General features: G+C 47.0%; 1 protein-coding gene across 1 annotated transcript in view; it reads right to left on the bottom strand.

The window, feature by feature from the left end:
- Positions 1-616: 616 nt before the first annotated feature.
- The window catches only part of kank4 (KN motif and ankyrin repeat domains 4), a 205819-nt gene continuing 183465 nt past the window's right edge, over positions 617-22970 (bottom strand). Inside the window, exons 10-11 of the mRNA XM_064935964.1 lie at positions 18359-18559; positions 617-4594 (exon numbers count right to left, since the gene is read on the bottom strand). Of these exons, the coding sequence (XP_064792036.1) occupies positions 4436-4594; positions 18359-18559 (360 nt within the window). The 3' untranslated portion in view covers positions 617-4435. The remainder of the gene's footprint in view (positions 4595-18358; positions 18560-22970) is intronic.

Here is a 22970-nt window from a genome sequence, read left to right as displayed (position 1 = left end):
CATGTCTGCACTAATTCAGTCCTATCAGAGACTAACGACCCGTTTACATTAGGAAGCTGCAACATGTGGTGACACATCGGATGCCATTCACTTTCAATGGAAGGGGAGTGAGAGAAGCAGAGTGGGCGGTGGACCGTGGGCGAGGGAGCTGAACAGGGCGGGACTAAAGTTGGGGAAAGCAGAAATGTACTCAAATCCTCCGCTATATTGTGACGCGAGTGACCAATTGAAGCTTACCATAGGTTCCAACCCCTACTGGATTGGCTAACAATGCCTGTTGATACATACCGCTACCTAGCATGCTTGCTAGATTCTTAGCACCCACATGAGTGCGAGGCTAGTGTGGCGAGTGGTGCTTGTATACTATAAATCCTTTGTAAAAGGCCTAGATTCACCCTTATCACGGAAGATCCGTGGTAATGTGCGATTGAAATGTAAAGGCAATGCTTGCAGAGACTGCATTTACGGTAAACACTATGCCGGCTTAATTGGAAATGACCTTTACATTTCAATCTCGCTATAACGCGGATCTTCCGCCATGTGGATTGACTCCATAATAGTGTACAGAGGCTAATATACATCTTTTGAATCGTGACATAATACACTTCTACACACATGAGTTTCAAAGTCTCCTTTTTATTTAGAAGCAGTTCTTTGATTTGTAAATGGTCAACATAAAAGTCCATTTGACAGTAGGAATATTACAGGCAGGTACAGCTGTTTTCATCTGATTGTAATGTAGAAGTACAGTCTCACAACAGTCAGTCCTGTTGACACAGTACAGCACACTGCTTTGTCCAATGAGAGATGAACGTGAACCACCCAACCAATGAAAAGTTACATTGCTTTTTAAAGTAGACCAATTAGCTTATATATACCATCCAGAAGAACCAATAAATTCACATATTCCAACACAATCATTGGACTATTGGCCCATGCATATACTGTATATTGTAAAAATATAGCGTTTTTAATAAATACTAAATATATTTAAGAGCAAATGTCAGACCATACCAGATATATTTTCCACAATACTGTATATGTATGTACAGTTAGGTTTCCATATAGACCTTTAACCAGTTGAGGTCAGTCTTCATCTCCTAGGCCTGCCTTGTGATAAACAGGTGAAAAAGAGAGACAGCACCACCACCTGGTGAGTACAGCACCTCTCCTTTGGGACCTCTTCATTTTCTGATAGGATAGATAGTATATTCTCATGTCATTTCTCTGCACCAGTGCCCCATTGTTCAATATAGAGAGAAAATTGGGGTGGAAGAGCGAGGCACAATCCCCCTAAGAACAACATTTCTACTTTTCTAGCAGTGAAACCTGTGTGTCCACATGGGAGAAGGAGCTGTGTAACATCACTGACTGCAGAGGACAGTAGAGAACATGTTACTAGTCTGGCCAGTAATGGAGGGGTCTCTACTCTGTTGCTTCCTGTGCTAAGTGCTGTGATGTTGTTCCTTAGGAGGCCTGCTGAATGCTATCTGGATTCTGGAATGTAAAACTGACATTCTTTGTGCATTTTGTAGCGATTTTGGTTGCATACATTATTTGACTTGAAATCTATAAAGCAGGCAGACAAAGGGAATGATACATTACAGTGGAAGAGAGAGAGTGTGTGTGTGTGTGTGTGTGTGTGTGTGTGTGTGTGTGTGTGTGTGTGTGTGTGTGTGTGTGTGTGTGTGTGTGTGTGTGTGTGTGTGTGTGTGTGTGTGTGTGTGTCACCTGGTCTCAGAGCATTTTGTATTATTCTGCATGTAAATCCAAGACACCCAATTTAGTATGATATGATTACGTAAGACAGATGGTTACTTAAGGCAAATACGAAAGGAGGGTGGTTGGTCGGGGTGGATGGGTGGATGTAGAACGCAAACATCTAGGGGTGGATGGGTGGATGTAGAACGCAAACATCTAGGGGTGGATGGGTGGATGTAGAACGCAAACATCTAGGGGTGGATGGGTGGATGTAGAACACAAACATCTAGGGGTGGATGGGTGGCTGTATAACACAAACATCTAGGGGTGGATGGGTGATTGTATAACACAAACATCTAGGGTGGATTGGTGGATGTAGAACACAAACATCTAGGGGTGGATGGGTGAGTGTATAACACAAACATCTAGGGGTGGATGGGTGGATGTAGAACACAAACATCTAGGGGTGGATGGGTGAGTGTATAACACAAACATCTAGGGGTGGATGGGTGGATGTATAACACAAACATCTAGGGGTGGATGGGTGGATGTAGAACGCAAACATCTAGGGGTGGATGGGTGGATGTAGAACGCAAACATCTAGGGGTGGATGGGTGGATGTAGAAAGCAAACATCTAGGGGGTGATGGGTGGATGTAGAACGCAAACGTCTAGGGGTGGATGGGTGGATGTAGAACGCAAACATCTAGGGTGGATGGGTGGATGTAGAACGCAAACATCTAGGGGTGGATGGGTGGATGTAGAACACAAACATCTAGGGGTGGATGGGTGAGTGTATAACACAAACATCTAGGGTGGATGGGTGGATGTAGAAAGCAAACATCTAGGGGGTGATGGGTGGATGTAGAACACAAACGTCTGGCAATCCAAAGGTTGCGAGTTCGAATTTCATTGCTGAAAACTTTTAGCTAATTAGCAACTTTTCAACTACTTACAAATATTTGCAACTATTTAGCATGTTATCTAACCCTTGCCCTAACCCTAACCTTAACCCTTTTAACTAACCCTTTACCTAACCTTAACCCTTTTAGCTCACCCTTCCTCTAACCCTAACCTTAACCCTTTAAACTTAACCCTAACCCTGGCCTTCCGAGTGGCGCAGCGGCCTAAGGCATCACAACAGCCCCGGGTAGTCTGTCACAGCTGGCCTTGACTGGGAGACCCATGAGGCGGCGCACAATTGTCCCAGCATCGTCCGGGTTAAGGGAATTTGGTGGACTGGGAGCCTGCAAGTTGACTTCGGTGGTCATTTGGACGGTGTTTCCTCTGACACACATTGGTGCGGCTGTCTTCCGGGTAAAGCAAGCAGTGTGTCAAGAAGCAGTGCGGCTTGGCAGGGTCGTGTTTCGGAGGACGCATGGCTCTCGACCTACGCCTCTCTCGAGTCCGTAGGGGAGTTGCAGAGATGAGACAAGACTGTAACCACCAATTGAGGAGAAAAAGGGGTAAAAGTACAAAATAAAATTATTATTATTATTAACCCGAACCACTAGCCTAGCTAACTTTAGCGCGCTAGCTAAAATTAGCCACCAGCTAGAATTCGTTACATATCATACGTTTAGCAAATACCATACAAAACGTAACATATCATACTAAATGGAAGGTCTAGGATTTACTGTACGTACAGAAACATATGAAATGCTCTGATACCAGGCTAGTGCATGAGAGCGAGAAAGAGAAAAAGAGTTGTAGATAGTTGAGAAGAGTAGTAAGTGGAGAGTTACTACATCATACTGCAGTTTAGTAGCTTCGGAAGATTCTGCCTTTTGTTATTATATTGCTGCATGCTGCATCCTACTATACACCCTTCATATGGAAGACCTCCCAGTGAGTCAATCGTTAAGTCATACTGATGAAAACAAACCAAGCATGGATATGATATGTACAGTGTGAATATCAATCAAACAGAGTGAAACAAAGTGCAACGCAAAATAAATATACTTGGTGTGTCTGATAAAACACTATTATAACATTGACTTTATGGTTTAATAAATGGCTTATGTCCAAATATAAAATAATAGTAATGTCATCATTGGACTAAAAAGGAAGAAAAACCATATTATTGATAATAATATGACAGATTTTGAAGGTAGATCATGTGCTTAAGAAGATTTGTGCCTGAAGAGCATTTTTTTTGGAAAGCATCAATCCATCATCCTTCTGTTGTCTTTCTGCACTCTTCATGGATCACCTGTCGATCCCCACTGTCGCCACAGCTACGGGTTCTTTGATTGACACACACAGGTCCCTCTCTGATTGGCTGGCTGCCAAACGGTTGATACATAACTCCAGAGTCCCGCCCACGGAATATTGGCAGAAATGTGAATAATGTGTGTTATTCTGGTTCCTTGCAGCACAGGTCCAGTAGGCCTGTGAGCTGAGTGGTGGTGAATACAGCCTTTGTCTGTCCTCCACGGGAGTCTAGGGTAGGGTTGGGTCTGGCGAATGGGGTCCGGGCTATGGTGGGTCTAGGGTAGGGTTGGGTCTGGCGAATGGGGTCCGGGCTATGGTGGGTCTAGGGTAGGGTTGGGTCTGGCGAATGGGCTCCGGGCTATGGTAGGTCTAGGGTAGGGTTGGGTCTGGCAAATGGGGTCTGGGCTATGGTGGGTCTAGGGTAGGGTTGGGTCTGGCGAATGGGATCCGGGCTACGGTGGGTCTAGGGTGGGAGAGTTCTGTGTTGGGGTGGGGGTTAGAGAGGGGCTTCTGGAGAGGACTCAAAGGAGAGAGGCGGTGGTGGTGGTGATAATGGTGGCTGAGGTGGTGGTGGAGGAGAGGTTAGAGGCCTGGGTGGTGGAGTCAGAATGGGTCTTCAGAAGGTCAACTAGCTCACTGTGGGAGGCCGCTTCCGCAACCGAAAGAGCACTCTGACCATCCTAAAGACAATGAGAGAGAGAGAGAGAGAGAGAGAGAGAGAGAGGTGGGTGAGAGGGGTAGAGAGAATGTTTCTTCACTCATGGAGTAAATAAAAACGTTGTGTGTTCAATCATGTTAGAAGAGTGAATAGTGCCACAAGCCAGAGGATGTGTACTTTAGACCCCTTCCCCTCAGAAACATGAGACCTGGGTAATGAGCCACACAGCTCAAATCTACACCACACAAAGGCCATTGCCACAGAGGGCCAGTGCCCTGACAAGGATGAGTCAGGAAATGTCTGGTTGCGACAACCAATCATATCGCTGTCTGCAACCAAGAAGTAACCAATAATTGCACTCGCCAACCAATCTGAGTTGCCTGTGCAACCAACAAGTAGCCAACAATTGACCAATGTGGATAGGGCTATGGCGGGACTTTCAAACTCTAGTCAAGAGGACCACATAAAAATATACACTGCTCAAAAAAATAAAGGGAACTCTAAAATAACACATCCTAGATCTGAATGAATGAAATATTATTACTAAATACTTTTTTCTTTCTTTTCACATAGTTGAATGTGCTGACAACAAAATCATACAAAAATTATCAATGGAAATCAAATTTATCAACCCATGGAGGTCTGGATTTGGAGTCACACTCAAAATTAAAGTGGAAAACCACACTACAGGCTGATCCAACTTTGATGTAAAGTCCTTAAAACAAGTCAAAATAAGGCTCAGTAGTGTGTGTGGCCTCCATGTGCCTGTATGACCTCCCTACAACGGCTGGGCATGCTCCTGATGAGATGGTGGATGGTCTCCTGAGGGATGTCCTCCCAGACCTGGACTAAAGCATCCGCCAACTCCTGGACAGTCTGTGGTGCAACGTGGCGTTGGTGGATGGAGCGAGACATGATGTCACAGATGTACTCAATTGGATTCAGGTCTGGGGAACCTTGTGGGCCAGTCCATAGCATCAATGCCTTCATCTTGCAGGAACTGCTGACACACTCCAGCCACATGAGGTCTAGCATTGTCTTGCATTAGGAGGAACCCAGGGCCAACCGCACCAACATATGGTCTCACAAGGCGTCTGAGGATCTCATCTCGGTACCTAATGGCAGTCAGGCTACCTCTGGGGAGCACATGGAGGGCCAAAGAAATGCCACCTCACACCATGACTGACCCACCGCCAAACCGGTCATGCTGGAGGATGTTGCAGGCAGCAGAACGTTCTCCACGGCATCTCCAGACTCTGTCACGTCTGTCACATGTGCTCAGTGTGAACCTGCTTTCATCTGTGAAGAGCACAGGACGCCAGTGGCGAATTTGCCAATCTTGGTGTTCTCTGGCAAATGCCAAAAGTCCTGCATGGTGTTGGGCTGTAAGCACAACCCCCACCTGTGGACGTCGGGCCCTCATACCCGGGCCCTCATACCACCCTCATGGAGTCTGTTTCTGACCGTTTGAGCAGACACATGCACATTTGTGGCCTGCTGGAGGTCATTTTGCAGGGCTCTGGCAGTGCTCCTCCTTGCACAAAAGCAGAGGTAACGGTCCTGCAGCAGTTCTGCTCCTGATGTACTGGCCTGTCTCCTAGTAGCGCCTCCATGCTCTGGACACTACACTGGACAGTACGCTGACAGACACAACAAACCTTCTTGCCTCGCATTGATGTGCCATCCTGGATGAGCTGCACTACCTGAGCCACTTGTGTGGGTTGTAGACTCCGTCTCATGCTACCACTAGAGGGAAAGCACCGCCAGCATTCAAAAGTGACCAAAACATCAGCCAGGAAGCATAGGAAATGATAAGTGGTCTGTGGTCACCACCTGCAGAACCACTCCTTTATTTGGGGTGTCTTGCTAATTGCCTATAATTTCCACCTGTTGTCTATTCCATTTGCACAACGGCATGTGAAATGTATTGTCAATCAGTGTTGCTTCCTAAGTGGACAGTTTGATTTCACTGATGTGTGATTGACTTGGAGTTACATTGTGTTGTTTAAGTGTTCCCTTTATTTTTTGAGCAGTGTATTTCCTCTTAGGCCATTTTGTTCGCCAGTTATCTTTATTTTCTGAAGTAACGTCAGCTACAATGTTTTGCTTCTGCTATTTTCATTGATCATCGATCGGAATATCTAGCAGGTAATATCAGTGTATTAGGCTTCAGTAATATGTTAGCTCGGTTAACAAGATTTACAGTGCTACTGTAACGTTAACGCTATCTAACGCGTTAGTCAACGGGTGTTTTGACACTGACACAGGTGATCGAAGTAACGTAACGTTAGATAGCTTAACGTCCATGACTATCAAAATAGAATACCATACTAAACTTATTTTCTTACTGCCGGAGCTAGCTATCTAAACAAAGTGTGGTTTTTATAGCTTGTTAGTTGTGCTTTGTCACTCAGCGTCAGCAAACCTCTCCTTTTCTCTTTTTATGAATTTAGTTAATTGGACTAGACATAGCTGTAGGGCGAACTCTGTCTTGATATCAAATAGGCTAGGGACGGGTCATCATGTTAATTATGAATTAAAAGGCACGAACGATATTCTATTCTCTTGCTTATGCTGGTGTGTCTGTGGTTAGAAATGTCCTTTAGCAAGTAGCTAGAGATAACAACATAGGTAGCTAGAGATAACAACATAGGTAGCTAGAGATAACAACATAGGTAGCTAGAGATAACAACATAGGTAGCTAGAGATAACAACATAGGTAGCTAGAGATAACAACATATTTAGCTAGAGATAACAACATAGGTAGCTAGAGATAACAACATAGGTAGCTAGAGTTTAAACACTTCATTTTATTGCTCCATCCATTAATCCAATCTGCTCACTGTCATTAAAATGTATATCATTTATGCTTATTAAACACAAACTTTCCCTCTTATTTTCACAGCAGACATGGGGGCCAGCTTCAGCAAACTGCCAAATGGAAGCCTCGTCTTAATAGACAGTAAGGGTTCCAGGATTTATTGGACAAAAACTACTAAAAGAGTGTGGAGCAGGGCTGTGTCAGGTGAAGCTCTATTGCCCACATTCTGACTGTGAGAGGGGAGAGTTGACCTCATCTGGACTCCACCAGAAGATCCGGCAGGTTGTGGATGTGGACGGATCCTACTATGTGGCAGCAGGATACCTTTATTGTCCCAAGTGCAGTAGGAAGGTCATCAGTTGGAACATATGATTCCTTACACTGTTCTACGCAAATACACTGGTAAAGGCAATATCATTTCATTAATAATCTAATGCGGGTGGGTCTAATGCGGGTTGTATTTAATACAAACAGCAAAGCATTTCTCTTTGTGAAATGTTATTATAGAATTATTCCATACTCAGTCTGGTTTATTCTCATATTTTTTTGTATTTTTTTTTTTCTTAACAGGAACTGATTGGTTTGGAGCACCTCTTCGTTCAGACTGGTTTGGTGCTGCAGGATTATAAAGGCTGCCATTGAGGAACTGGAGACGGGTGATCCTGATATCCAAGGGGAGGATGATGAGGGCTTTGTGGAGCTCGTAGAAGTTCCGGACCAACAGTTCCAGTGCTGGAGACAGCCCTGCCTCTTGTTGGCACCTGTCGTCCTAATCACACCCCCTCTACTAGCATCCGGTCCTCAGCTGCATCAGTCAGTCCTCTGTCCTCCACAGCTGCATCAGTCAGTCCTCTGTCCTCCACACCTGAGCTCGCCAGTCCATCAGTCAGTCCCCTGTCCTCCACACCTGAGCTCGCCAGTCCATCAGTCAGTCCCCTGTCCTCCACACCTGAGCTCGCCAGTCCATCAGTCAGTCCCCTGTCCTCCACACCTGAGCTCGCCAGTCCATCAGTCAGTCCCCTGTCCTCCACACCTGAGCTCGCCAGTCCATCAGTCAGTCCCCTGTCCTCCACACCTGAGCTCGCCATTCCATCAGTCAGTCCCCTGTCCTCCACACCTGAGCTCGCCAGTCCATCAGTCAGTCCCCTGTCCTCCACACCTGAGCTCGCCATTCCATCAGTCAGTCCCCTGTCCTCCACACCTGAGCTCGCCAGTCCATCAGTCAGTCCCCTGTCCTCCACACCTGAGCTCGCCAGTCCATCAGTCAGTCCCCTGGCTAACGTTACTCCTTAGTCCATGGACCATATATGTTCTTTTTAAAGTCTGATTTGGCTCCGGCAGCCAAATACTCCATCTGTCACGCCTTGGTCTTAGTATTTTGTGTTTTAGTTTATTAGTTAGTCAGACCAGGGTGTGACATGGGGTTATTATGTATTGTGTTTTCGTATTGGGGTTTGTAGTGTCTGGGATTGTAGCTGATTAGGGGTGTGTGTGTGTTTAATAGGTTTGGCTGCCTGAGGCGGTTCTCAATCAGAGTCAGGTGATTCTCGTTGTCTCTGATTGGGAACCGTATTTAGGTAGCCTGGTTTTCGCTTTGTATTTCGTGGGTGATTGTTCCTGTCTCTGTGTTAGTTTTCACCGGACAGTTGCGGTCACTTTTGGATTTTCGTTTTTTCTTGTATTGGAAGAGAAAAGAACGAGCGCCATTCTCCTTGCGGAGATGGTGCTAAATACATCATCACGATCGATCCCTGGGATTGGGCTGGCTAACACGATTCGTTTTGCTTGGAAGGAAAAGGAGTTGGAGCCGTTAGGATGAGAATCTTTTGGAAGAATCATATTGATGGGGATTCTAAAGCTGACGGTGAAGGACGTGTTTTGTTTCCAAGGCAACTCGTTGGAGGGAGCATACGACGTCGCGCTATATACGGAAGAAAAACATGATGATATCCTTAGAAGGGCAAGAGCAGTGGGAGGTGAGAGGCCGATGTGCCACTATGAAATATCAAGTCTGGCGAAGAATAACTTTAGGGTTGTAACTGTTAACATGTACAACCCTTACGTTAAGGATGAAGAGGTGAGGGCTTTTCTGGGGAGATACATGGATAACGTTTCCTCAGCTAGGCACCTCAAAGACTCCCTTGGGTTTTGGAATGGGAGGAGAGGTTTCCAGGCCCTCCTCAGGGAGGACCCAAAGGGACATGGTGGATACCTTCATCCTCCTGCTATGTTCTCCCTTGGGGCTGACAGGGGGACATTGTTTTATGCACGTCAGCCCCCATTTTGCAGGCGCTGTATGGCCTATGGTCACATTTTTGCCTCGTGCAGCATGAGAAAATGCAGATTTTGTGGATCTGAGGATCACGAGGCGAGGGATTGTGACAAGCCTAAGACATGCCATGGGTGTGGCTCGTCAGCACACCTGTGGCGGGGGTGCCCGGCCCGTCAGAGGTCATATGCGTCTGCGGCTGGGGGGGGAGCAGGAGCGGGGGATGGGGGAAGAAGAGGAGGGGAAGGAAACATGCCTCATGACAAGACTACAAGTCCAGAGGGGAAGGCCACAAGGAAGGAAGAGGAGCAAGAAGTGGCGGATGGAAGAGAGAAGGAAACGGAAGGCACGGGAGTAGGAGAACCAGGAAAAGCGGTGGAAGATGGCAACCGAATGGAGGAGAATGAGAGAGAAGAAAGTGAGGGAGGAGTGGTAGAGAAGAAGACGGTGGAAGAGCAAGTGGACTGGGGGGAAAGTGACATGGTGGAAGAGATGAGGGGTATGGTGGAGGAGCTGGCGGGGGGAGGGGGTGGTATCTCTCCACTGCCGCCATCACCAAAGAAGAGAATGAAGAGGAGGGTGCGATTGGCCGACAGTGAGGGGGAGGGGATGGCCAAGAGAGTGATGGTGGTGGGAGAAACCTCTGGTTTGCTGCTGGTTTCCCAAGACTCTCAACTTCCTTTGGGTGGTGACACACCTAACAAGACTCAGGACTGGGTACAGGAGGAGGTGGGGAGTTTTTTGTTTGGGGACTCAGCCTCCCCAATTTTTTTCCAAACCAGCTGCAACACTGGGGAGGGGGAGGATTGTGGGGGTAGACCCAGGGTGCAGGGCACCCCGAAGCCAAACACTATTCCCTCATCCTGGGATGGTGTGATGGAGGAAGAGGGGGGGAGGTCAGGATTGCAGATGGTGTTCTCACCGGTAGATATGGAGCAGGGGAGCATCGGGTGAGTCTCCTGTTTTTTTTTTTTCTGTCTGAGTTTAGAATTTGAGTGAATTACATGTTTTATTTATTTTTTTCTTCATGGAGTCTAATTTTACTTTTGTTAGTTTAAATGTAAGGGGTTTAAGAGATATTGTTAAGAGGAGGGTGGTTTTTAGTTATTTGGAGGGTGTGGGTTTTGATTTTTGTTTTTTACAGGAGGTTCACCTGAGGGATGGAGGGGATGTTAGTAGATTTAAGAGGGAATGGGACAAGGGGGAGTCAGTTTGGGGTGTAGGGGGGTGCACTCATCGGGGTAGGGATTTTGTGTGGGCACAGGGAGGTAAAAGTGGAGGAATCTTTTGTGGTAATGCAGGGGAGGGTTATAGGGGTGGATGTCACGATAAGGGATTGTAAATTTAGATTAGTGGTGGTGTATGGGCCACAGGTGGTGGCAGACAGGAAGGAGATGGTGGACTGTCTGACGCCCCTGTGTGTTACAAATAGGAAATTAGTGATCGGGGGGGATTTTAATACAGATTTAGGAAGAGGGGGGGATAACAGTGCAGGCGCCATTGCTAGGCTAATGGCTTGTCATGGTCTGGTAGATGGTGGTATGCACACTACTCCGAAAATGGACGGTCCTACATGGCGTAACTCCAGGGGGGTTGAGCGGAGGCTCGATTATATTTTTGTACCCAGGTCTTTGGGAAAGTTGTCTGGGCGGCTGTTGCCTGTTTTCTTTTCAGATCACGACGGGGTGCTCCTGCAGGTGGGGTCGTCAGTCTGCCTCTATGGTAAGGGGTACTGGAAGCTAGATCGGGATGTGCTGGAGGAGCAGGCTTTTGTTGACGGGTTTTATGTTTTCTTTAGGAGGCTTGAGGGTCTCCGGTCCATGTGCGAGGGGGTGTTAGAGTGGTGGGAATTAGTTAAGGTGAGGATTAGGGCTTTTATAATAGGGTATTGCAAGAGGAAAAAAAGGGAGGAGAGGAGGGAGGTGGATCGTATCCAAAGGTTAATTGAACTCGAATACGAGGCAGGCAACCTCGGCGGGTCGTTTGACTGGGAGAGATCCTCAACCCTAAAGGCGCAGCTCAGGGAGTTGCAGGAGCGGAAGGCTCGAGCTTTCCTGGAGCGTGCGCATAGCGGCTTTCTAGAACATAATGAGACTTGTTCTGCTATGTTCTTTAAGTTGGTTAGGGCAAGACAGAGTAGGAAGGTAATGCATGGTGTTAGGGAAGAAAATGGTAGTATAGTTAGAGAACCAGAGGATATGGTCAGGGTGACAACTGATCATTTCCAAGGTTTATTTAAGGAAAGGGAAATAGATGTAGAGCATGGAAATGTGTTTTTAGAACACTTGTCCAGGCGTTTGCCGGAGGACATTAGAGAAGTGATGGAGGCCCAGATTTCACTAGAAGAGGTTGAGAGCGCTCTTAGGAGGATGGGAAAAGGGAAGGTGCCTGGGATGGATGGGCTGCCGGCTAAGTTTTATCTCAAGTTTTGGGGTATACTTGGACCAGTGGTCCTCGAAGTCTTGAAGGCCATCCTTGAGACGGGGGTCCCACTTTTATATAAGAAGGGGGAACTAACTGACCTTGGCAACTGGCGGCCGTTGACCATGCTGTGTGTAGATTACAAGCTACTTGCAAAGGTTTTAGCAGACCGGTTGCGCACAGCCTTTCCCTACGTCGTTCATGAGGATCAGACGTGCGGGGTAGAGGGCCGCTCTATTAGATGGAACCTACAGTTAATCAGGGACTCCGTCGCTTGGGTTGAAGATAGAGGACTGCCTTTTATGGTAGCAGCGCTAGATCAGGCGAAAGCCTTTGATCGCGTGAATAGATCCTTTTTATTCAGAGTGTTAGGTCGATTAGGATTTGGGGAGAAGTTTATAGGATGGATTCGTACATTATATGTCGGAGCGGGGTGCCGAGTTAGTGTAAATAGTCACTTGGGTGACGTTTTTGACCTCTCGTCTGGGGTCAGGCAAGGGGTGCCCACTCTCGGCTCTCCTCTTCGTTCTGTACATGGAGCCTCTGGGGGCTGCCATTAGGGCAGACACAGGGGTGGAAGGTCTGCTGATCCCTGGAAGTGGTGGACTGCGTGTTAAGATGACGCAGTACGCCGACGACACTTCCTTGTTGTTGTGCAAGGACTCGTGCCTGACAAGGTCCCTTGCCATCTTTGGGGATTTCACTCGAGCGTCGGGAGCAGTTCTGAACCATGCAAAGTCTTCCGTCAAGTTTTTCGGAAGATGGCGCGGTAGAACGGATGTGCCTGGGGGGTTATCTCTCTGTGAAGGGGCCCTGAGGATTCTCGGGGTCCATTTTGAGACCTCTGGCTCTGCGACGCTAAACTGGAACATGCGTATTGCAGTGGTACAGAGGAAGCTAGCAATGTGGAAAGCTAGGTATTTGTCTTTTATGGGCAAAGTCCTGGTCCTAAAGGTGGATGTGTTGCCGTCGCTTTTGTATTTGGCATACATCTACCCATTGCCGGCTTGTCTGAGAAGGCCTCTAGTGAAGCTTGTGTTTCAGTTTATGTGGAGTGGCAGGTATGAGTGGGTCGCCAGGGCACGCATGATCTCTCCCATCGGGGAGGGAGGTAGGGGGGTACCACATTTCCCCCTCAAGCTGGACACAATTTTTGTTTCTTTCTTGTTAACGGAGCTTGCTCAGCCAGTGATACACCCGTCCGGTTACCTCCTGCGGGTGTTTTTCTCGTATCAGGCGAGAAGCATAATGGTGTGGTCTAACACGGGTCCTCGGGCGGAACAGCTGCCGTGGCACTTTGGTCATGCGGCCAAGTGGCTGCGTGCGCACCCTGAGGTTGAAGTTGCCCGAGTAGGTTTAGATCATAGGCACCTGTACGAGGAGGTCAGAAAGGCAGAGAGTCGGGCGCCTGTAGTAGGCATCTCGGAAGCGGTCTGGGAGGGAGTGCAGGTGCGGGGTCTGGACAACAGGCTCAAGGACCTGAATTGGTTGAGCCTTCATAAGTGTTTGCCGGTACGTTCCATCTTGTACCGGTTTAGTTTTAGTGCAAGATCCTCTTGTGGCAGGGAGGAGACTGTGCGTCATGTCTTTTGGGACTGTGCCTTTGCCGGAGTAGTATGGGCTAGGGCACGGGGGTTGTTAGGTTTGGTAAAGGGGGATTTTGTATTGACGTGGGCCAGGTTAGAGAGGGGTGTAGGGAGAGTGAGAGGGACGGATAGGGACAGGTTTCTGCTCTGGCTTCTCATGAGTCTCTTTAAACGGGGGCTGTGGGAAGCAAGGCTGAACATGGAGAAGACAGGGAGAGATTGGGGGATGGAAGGGATAGTGAGGAGAGTGGAAGGAGATTTGAGGGGGAGGATGAAGAGGGAGGAGAGGAAGTGGGGGCAGCATGCTGCTCGGGAGAGGTGGAAGGGGGGTTTAGGGCTGGGTGTCATTTAGATTTGTAAAAGGCTAGATTAGGGACGGGGAGATAGGGAAAGGTGTTTTGTAGGGTGACGGGGAGGGAAGATGCTCCCCTGAGGTTTTTGTTTGGGGTTTATGTTTAGTTTAATTTAATTAGTTTAATTAAAAATATCATTATTTGTGTATGTATGTAAATTATGATTTGTAAAGAATGAATGGTACTGAAGATAATAAATTATTTTTTATATAAAAAAAAAAACAGTCAGGCTGTAATTGGTTTCACGTTCTGTTTGTTGTTTTGTATTTATTAGTTGTTCATTTATAGTTCGTTCGTTTGTCTTCACTATTAAACATGAGTAACTTACACGCTGCATTTCGGTCCGACTCTCTTTCAACAAAAGAAGAACGCCGTTACAGAATCACCCACCACACACGGACAGAGCAGCGTGTCAACAGGCAGGTGCAGCCCAAACAGGAGCAGCGTGTTAACAGGCAGCGACAGCTGGAGCAGCAAAGGGAGGAGGAATTATTCGGAGAATGGACATGGGAAGACGTACTGGATGGTAAAGGTTGCTACACTTGGGAGGAGATATTGGCCGGAAGAAATCGCTTCCCATGGCAACAGGTGGAGGCACTAAGGAGAGCAGAGGCAGCCGGAGATAGGAGCCGACGATACGAGGGAACACGGTTGGCAAGGAAGCCCAATTTTTTTGGGGGGGGGGCTATCAGGGAGTATGGCTGCGTCAGGTAGGAGACCTGCGCAATCTCCCTGTGCTTACCGGGGGGGCAGGCACCGTGTTATGCAGTGGTGCGCACGGTGTCCCCAGTGCGGGTGCATAGCCCGGTGCGGTATATTTCAGCTCCGCGTATCGGCCGGGCTAGATTGAGCGTCGAGCCTAATGCTATGAAGCCGGCTCTACGCATCTGGTCTCCAGTGTGTCACCTTGGGCCGGTTTACATGGCACCAGCCTTGCGCTCTGTGTCTCCGGTTCGCCTACATAGCCCAGTGCGGGCTATTTCTCCTCACACCACTGGCAGGGCAACCGAGAGTATTCAACCAGGTAAGGTTGGGCAGGCTCGGTGCTCAAGAGCTCCAGTGCGCCTGCACGGTCCGGTCTATCCAGAACCACCTCCACACCCCAGCCCTCCAGTAGCAGCTCCCCGCACTAGGCTTCCTGTGCGTGTCCCCGGCCAAATACCACCAGTGCCAGCACCACGCATCAGGCCTTCAGTGCGCCTCGCCTGTTCAGCGCAGCCAGCGCTTTCTCCCTCTCCTGCGCTGTCGGAGTCTCCCGTCTGTTCAGCGGTTCTAGAGCCTTCCTCCTCTACAGCGCTCCCGGAGCCTCCTGTCTGTATAGAGCAGCCTGAGCTGCCAGTCTACATGGAGCAGCCAGAGCTGTCAGCCTGTATAGAGTAGCCTGAGCTGCCAGTCTACATGGAGCAGCCAGAGCTGTCAGTCTGCATAGAGCAGCCAGAGCTGCCAGTCTGCATGGAGCAGCTAGTCTGCATGGAGCAGCCAGAGTTGCCAGTCTGCATGGAGTTGCCAGTCTGCATGGAGTTGCCAGTCTGCATGGAGCTGCCAGTCTGCATGAAGCAGCCAGAGCTGCTAGTCTGCATGGAGCAGCTAGAGCTGCCAGTCTGCAAGGAGCTTCCAGTCTCCATGAAGCCGCCAGAGCTGTCAGTCAGTATGGAGCAGCCAGAGCCGCCAGTCAGCATGGAGCAGCCAGAGCCGTCAGTCAGCATGAAGCAGCCAGATCTGCCAGTCAGCCAGACTCTTCCAGATCTGCCAGTCAGCCAGACTCTTCCAGATCCGCCAGACAGCCAGACTCTTCCAGATCTGCCAGTCAGCCAGACTCTTCCAGATCTGCTATTCAACCAGATTCTTCCAGATCTGCCAGTCAACCAGACTCTTCCAGATCTGCTAGTCAGCCAGGATCCGCCAGTCAGCCAGGATCCGCCAGTCAGCCAGGATCCGCCAGTCAGCCAGGATCTGCCGGATTCTACTGCCTGGCTGGGCTTCATCTCAGTACTGGGCTTCTTCTCAGTGCTGGGCTTCTTCTCAGTACTGGGCTTCTTCTCAGTCCCGAGCTGCCCCTCAGTCCCGAGCTGCCCCTCAGTCCCGAGCTGCCCCTCAGTCCCGAGCTGCCCCTCAGTCCCGAGCTGCCCCTCAGTCCCGAGTTGCCTCAGTCCCGAGCTGCCCCTCAGTCACGAGCTACTCCTCTGTTATGTAGGGTTCTGGGTGAGGACTATTCGGCCATGGTCGGCGGTTAGGGTGGATTATCCATGGACGCGAAGGGGAGGAACAATGACATTTATGAAGTGGGGTCCACGTCCGGAGCCGGAACCGCCACCATGGACAGATGCCCACCCGGACCCTCCCTATGGTTTTAGGTGCGTTCGGGAGTCCGCACCTTAGGGGGGGGGTTCTGTCACGCCTTGGTCTTAGTATTTTGTGTTTTAGTTTATTAGTTAGTCAGACCAGGGTGTGACATGGGGTTATTATGTATTGTGTTTTCGTATTGGGGTTTGTAGTGTCTGGGATTGTAGCTGATTAGGGGTGTGTGTGTGTTTAATAGGTTTGGCTGCCTGAGGCAGTTCTCAATCAGAGTCAGGTGATTCTCGTTGTCTCTGATTGGGAACCGTATTTAGGTAGCCTGGTTTTCGCTTTGTATTTCGTGGGTGATTGTTCCTGTCTCTGTGTAGTGTGTACCAGTCAGGCTGTAATTGGTTTCACATTCTGTTTGTTGTTTTGTATTTATTAGTTGTTCATTTATAGTTCGTTCGTTTGTATTCACTATTAAACATGAGTAACTTACACGCTGCATTTCGGTCCGACTCTCTTTCAACAAAAGAAGAACGCCGTTACACCATCTAAAGTATTGGGATAGTGAAATGTTTTGGCTGTACTCCAGCACTTTGGATTTGAAATTATACAAAGTGCAGACTGTCAGCTTTAATTTGAGGGTATTTTCATTCATGTTACCACTTTTTATTAGAGCACTTTTTGTACATAGTCCCCCAATTTAAGAGGAAACAAAACTATTGGGATAAATTCACTTATGTGTCTTAAAGTAGCCAGAAGTTTAGTATTTGGTCCCATATTCCTAGAACACAATGATTACATCACACTTGTGACTTTTCCTCTTTGTTTTGGTTGTGTTTCAGATTATTTTGTGCCCAATAAAAAGTACTGATAAATAATGTATTTTGTCATTTTGGAGTCACTTATTGTAAATGAGAATAAAATATGTTTCTAAACACTTCTACATTAATGTGGATGCTTCCAGGATTATGGATAGTCCTGATGAATTGTAAATAATGATGAGTGAGAAAGTTAGATGCACAAATATCATACCCCCAAGACATGCTGTATGACACAAGGGCTATGTTCAGAGGTAGCTTGCAAGTAAGCATTTCATAGCACTGTTTACACCCCCCTGTATTCTGTATATATGATGAATAAAATTGGGTTTGACTTAATTTGACTCGATTTTTAACAGTAAGGATGCTTGCCATTTCAGGAGACCTGTTCATGCAGAATGCAGAATTCTCTACACGTGTTAATTCCTGGTGTTGCAACCTCGACTGATGAGCTATATCCTGCCAGCGCCCTGACAACGGTGAGTCAATGAAATGTCTGGTTGCGACAACCAATCATATGAAGAAAATAACCCATAGTGAGATAATGTGGGACCAATGGGTGAGAGCAGAATAATACCATCTCTGGCCATGAGAGAGGATCGTAGAAAGAGGTATCCTTGGATTAGAAGTGAATTATTTAACCTGTCTGTCTTAGCCACAGCCCAGCCCACACAGCTCTGTCTGGGTTTCCAGGGTCTACTTTAGCCCCCTGTCTGACTGCCCTGGAGGCCTTAAAGAAGGTCTGATTCTAGCCATAGCTCCACTCTGAGCCATTCACACACAGACACCTCTACACATCCAGTACAATATAATACCTTCTAAGAGGGATTCATTACTGTGTCAAACCCAGACAAACAGCTCCACAAAACAGTTATTAACCTAGCAGCTAATTCCTGCCTTATCTGTCTGCCATTCTGCTATCACTCTGTGGAAGAAAAATAGGACAGTGTGTTTCTGGTCAACTCCCGGCCGCTGTGCGGCAAGGGGATGTGACATCGTCTGAGAGCCTGTGTGCTCATTCATCATGTCAATGAACATGAGAAAATTATGCACTTCACTGTTTAGCCAGATAGTGGCACTGTTGGGTTGTTTTGACATTCAATGTTTTGGGAAGTTCAAAGTGTATGTCTGTACATGTGTGTGTGAGCATCCAAGTGTGTATGTGCATGCTTGTGTGTGTTCACATTAGTGTGTGTTATGCGTGTGTGTGATATGCATGTGTGTGTACCTACCTTGTCTGTGAGGCTGGTGTCACAGTGGTCAGACTCGAGTAGTATCCGAGCGATCTCCACGTGACTGTGCTCACACGCACATATGAGTGCAGTCGAACCGTCTTTGTCCTGAATGTTGAGGTCAGCCTGGCAGCTCAGCAGCAACCGCACCATGGCTGTGCGACCATGGCTGACGGCCAGCATGAGCGCCGTCTGCCCTGCCTAGAAAACAGGAGAGAAAGAGAGAGAGGAAGAGAAAAGAGGAGAGGAATGAAATGTGAGAGGGGGAAACTACAGGATACAGTGCCTTCGGAAGTATTCAGGGAGAAGGGCCTTGGTCAGGGAGGTGACCAATAACCCGATATCACTCTGACAGAGTTCCAGCGTTCCTCTGTGGAGATGGGAGAACCTTCCAGAAGGACAACCATCTCTGCAGCACTCTACCAATCAGGCCAATTTGGTAGAATGGCCAGATGGAAGCCACTCCTCAGTAAAAGGCACATGACAGCCCGTTTGAAGTTTGCCAAAAGGCATCTAAAGGACCATGAGAAACAAGGCACCAACCCTACAGTGAAGCATGGTGGTGGCAGAATCATGGGGATGTGGGGATGTTTTTCAGCAACAGGGACTGGGAGACTAGTCAGGATTGATGGAAAGATGAACGGAGCAAAGTACAGAGACATCCTTGATGAAAACCTGCTTCACAGCGCTCAGGACCTCAGACTGGGGTGAAGGTTCACCTTCCAACAGGACAATGACCCAAAGCACACAGCCAAGACAACACAGGAGTGGCTTCAGAACAAGTCTCTGAATGTCCTTGAGTGGCCCAGCCAGAGCCCGGACTTGAACTGGAGAGACCTGAAAATAGCTGTGTAGAGACACTCCCCATCCAACCTGACAGAGCTTGAAAGGATCTGCAGAGAAGAAGGGTAGAAAATCCCCAAATACAGGTGTGCCAAGCTTGTAGCGCCATACCCAAGAAGACTCGGGGCTGTAATCGCTGCCGAAGGTGCTTCAACAAAGTACTGAGTAAAGGGTCTGAATACTTATATAAATGTGATATTTCTGTTTATTATTATTTTTTAAACATTTTTTGCTTTGTTATTATTTGGTTTTGTGTGTAGATTGATGATGAAAAAAACAACAATTTAATCCATTTTAGAATAAGGCTGTAACGTAACAAAATGTGGAAAAAGTCAAGTCATTTGTAGTGGGTCAAGTACAGGCAAGGACAGTGGTCCTGAGTGACTAGCTGAGTCAGTGAGTATTGCCTATAGGTCACTGTGTGTACAGGTGTGTGATTGTCTGAAAATGACTGAGTGTATGTCTATACAATGGGTGTGTGTACAGTAGGGTTTAATACTGTTGACCGGTATCCCGGGACTTCCTGACCAAGCTCCTTCCCGTTTTCCGTAGACCAATAACATATAAAAAATGTATGCAGCACTAATACAAAAACACAAAATATGGAAGTGCTAACAGTTGCATACATGAACCGGACACATCGACTCACTTAATTCATAGTCTACATTAAACTAGTATTCACAACGCTAGCAGCCTACCATATTTAGCCTACTCAATGTAAAGTCCCCAATAGAAAACATCACTTACTCGCATGACTTCTATAAATTGTATTGCTGACTATCATGTGTAGGCTACACGCAACCTCTCGACAGTTACTGAAGGCAATCTCCATCTCACATTCACAAATCTCCAAACTATCTTTGTAGCACTGGCAGAAACTCAAAATATAAACTGCAGCTACTCAATTTGAACAAAATGACTGGTAGGCTACTACAATGTGTCCACAAGCGCACCCGAGGAAATAGACATTTGTAACATTGTTCCATGATGTTACAGTAACAAAAGCTAATGCAGACGCCTGACATATATTCTCAGGGATAACTCCAGGGTGCTGAAGCTATCCATGGTGCTGAAGCTATCCATGGTGCTGAAGCTATCCATGGTGCTGAAGCTATCCATGGCGCTGAAGCTATCCATGGCGCTGAAGCTATCCATGGTGCTGAAGCTATCCATGGTGCTGAAGCTATCCAGGGTGCTGAAGCTATCCAGGGTGCTGAAGCTATCCATGGTGCTGAAGCTATCCATGGTGCTGAAGCTATCCATGGCGCTGAAGCTATCCAGGGCGCTGAAGCTATCCAGGGCGCTGAAGCTATCCATGGCGCTGAAGCTATCCATGGCGCTGAAGCTATCCAGGGCGCTGAAGCTATCCAGGGTGCTGAAGCTATCCATGGCGCTGAAGCTACCCATGGTGCTGTAGCTAATCATGGTGCCGAAGCTAATCATGGCTCTGAAGCTAATCATGGCACTAAAGCTATCCATGGCGCTGAAGCTATCCATGGTGCTGAAGCTATCCATGGCTCTGAAGCTATCCATGGCTCTGAAGCTATCCATGGTGCTGAAGCTATCCATGGCTCTGAAGCTATCCATGGAGCTGAAGCTAATCATGGTGCTGAAGCTAATCATGGAGCTGAAGCTAATCATGGCACTAAAGCTATCCAGGGTGCTGAAGCTATCCATGGAGCTGAAGCTAATCATGGTGCTGAAGCTCCAATACTAGGCCTATTTGCTTGTTTGTTTAGAGGAGAATCGGATTTGTTCCCTGTGACGAAGTCATCACAGTAATCATGTTATCATAAAGTAAAAACGGTCACAACCTTCCAAAATCCCCCAAAAAGCCAGGTGCAAGGGGAGAGAAACGGACAAACAAGCAGGCTGACATCTTTGAATTAAAGGTAAGCTAAAACAAATGTAATTTTCTCTAGGCTGTAGGCTAATAATCTCATAATGTTTTTGACCTACATTTGAACTTGGCTACATAACCAAATTGTGTGGTGACATTGACAGAACGTTGAGTTGATTAAATTGTGACCAATACTATAAGAATCCATTAGATTCCTGTCCATATTTCTCCATTTACAGTGGTAGAATCAGGTCAGATTTATTCCGCTAGCATTATATGCTTTTAAATAGCATTTCCAGCTTGAATGGGAATACTGTGATATTACCGGGATGGTTCCAATTTTCTCAGGAACGCCCTAGTGATATACGGTGGATATACGATCTGTGACTGCATGTTAGAGTGAATATACAGTCTGTGACTGCATGCTAGAGTGAATATACAGTCTGTGACTGCATGCTATAGTGAATATACAGTCTGTGACTGCATGCTAGAGTGAATATACAGTCTGTGACTACATGCTAGAGTGAATATACAGTCTGTGACTGCATGCTAGAGTGAATATACAGTCTGTGACTGCATGCTATAGTGAATATACAGTCTGTGACTACATGCTAGAGTGAATATACAGTCTGTGACTGACTACATGCTAGAGTGAATATACAGTCTGTGACTGCATGCTATAGTGAATATACAGTCTGTGACTGCATGCTATAGTGAATATACAGTCTGTGACTGCATGCTATAGTGAATATACAGTCTGTGACTGCATGCTAGAGTGAATATACAGTCTGTGACTGCATGCTATAGTGAATATACAGTCTGTGACTACATGCTAGAGTGAATATACAGTCTGTGACTGCATGCTAGAGTGAATATACCGTCTGTGACTGCATGCTATAGTGAATATACAGTCTGTGACTACATGCTAGAGTGAATATACAGTCTGTGACTGACTACATGCTAGAGTGAATATACAGTCTGTGACTGCATGCTAGAGTGAATATACAGTCTGTGACTGCATGCTATAGTGAATATACAGTCTGTGACTGCATGCTATAGTGAATATACAGTCTGTGACTGCATGCTATAGTGAATATACAGTCTGTGACTACATGCTATAGTGAATATACAGTCTGTGACTGCATGCTAGAGTGAATATACAGTCTGTGACTGACTACATGCTAGAGTGAATATACAGTCTGTGACTGCATGCTAGAGTGAATATACAGTCTGTGACTGCATGCTATAGTGAATATACAGTCTGTGACTGACTACATGCTATAGTGAATATACAGTCTGTGACTGCATGTTAGAGTGAATATACAGTCTGTGACTGCATGCTATAGTGAATATACAGTCTGTGACTGCATGCTATAGTGAATATACAGTCTGTGACTGACTGCATGCTAGAGTGAATATACAGTCTGTGACTGCATGCTAGAGTGAATATACAGTCTGTGACTGCATGCTATATAGTGAATATACAGTCTGTGACTGCATGCTAGAGTGAATATACAGTCTGTGACTGCATGCTAGAGTGAATATACAGTATGTGACTGCATGCTAGAGTGAATATACAGTCTGTGACTGCATGCTAGAGTGAATATACAGTCTGTGACTGCATGCTAGAGTGAATATACAGTCTGTGACTGCATGCTATAGTGAATATACAGTCTGTGACTGCATGCTAGAGTGAATATACAGTCTGTGACTGCATGCTATAGTGAATATACAGTCTGTGACTGCATGCTATAGTGAATATACAGTCTGTGACTACATGCTATAGTGAATATACAGTCTGTGACTGCATGCTAGAGTGAATATACAGTCTGTGACTGACTACATGCTAGAGTGAATATACAGTCTGTGACTGCATGCTAGAGTGAATATACAGTCTGTGACTGCATGCTATAGTGAATATACAGTCTG

The sequence above is a fragment of the Oncorhynchus masou genome, chromosome 24 (assembly GCF_036934945.1).
Source record: "Oncorhynchus masou masou isolate Uvic2021 chromosome 24, UVic_Omas_1.1, whole genome shotgun sequence".
NCBI classification, from domain to species: Eukaryota; Metazoa; Chordata; class Actinopteri; order Salmoniformes; family Salmonidae; genus Oncorhynchus; species Oncorhynchus masou.
The sequence above is the reverse complement of the archived record's forward strand: the minus strand, read 5'-3'. Positions and strand labels throughout refer to the sequence as shown.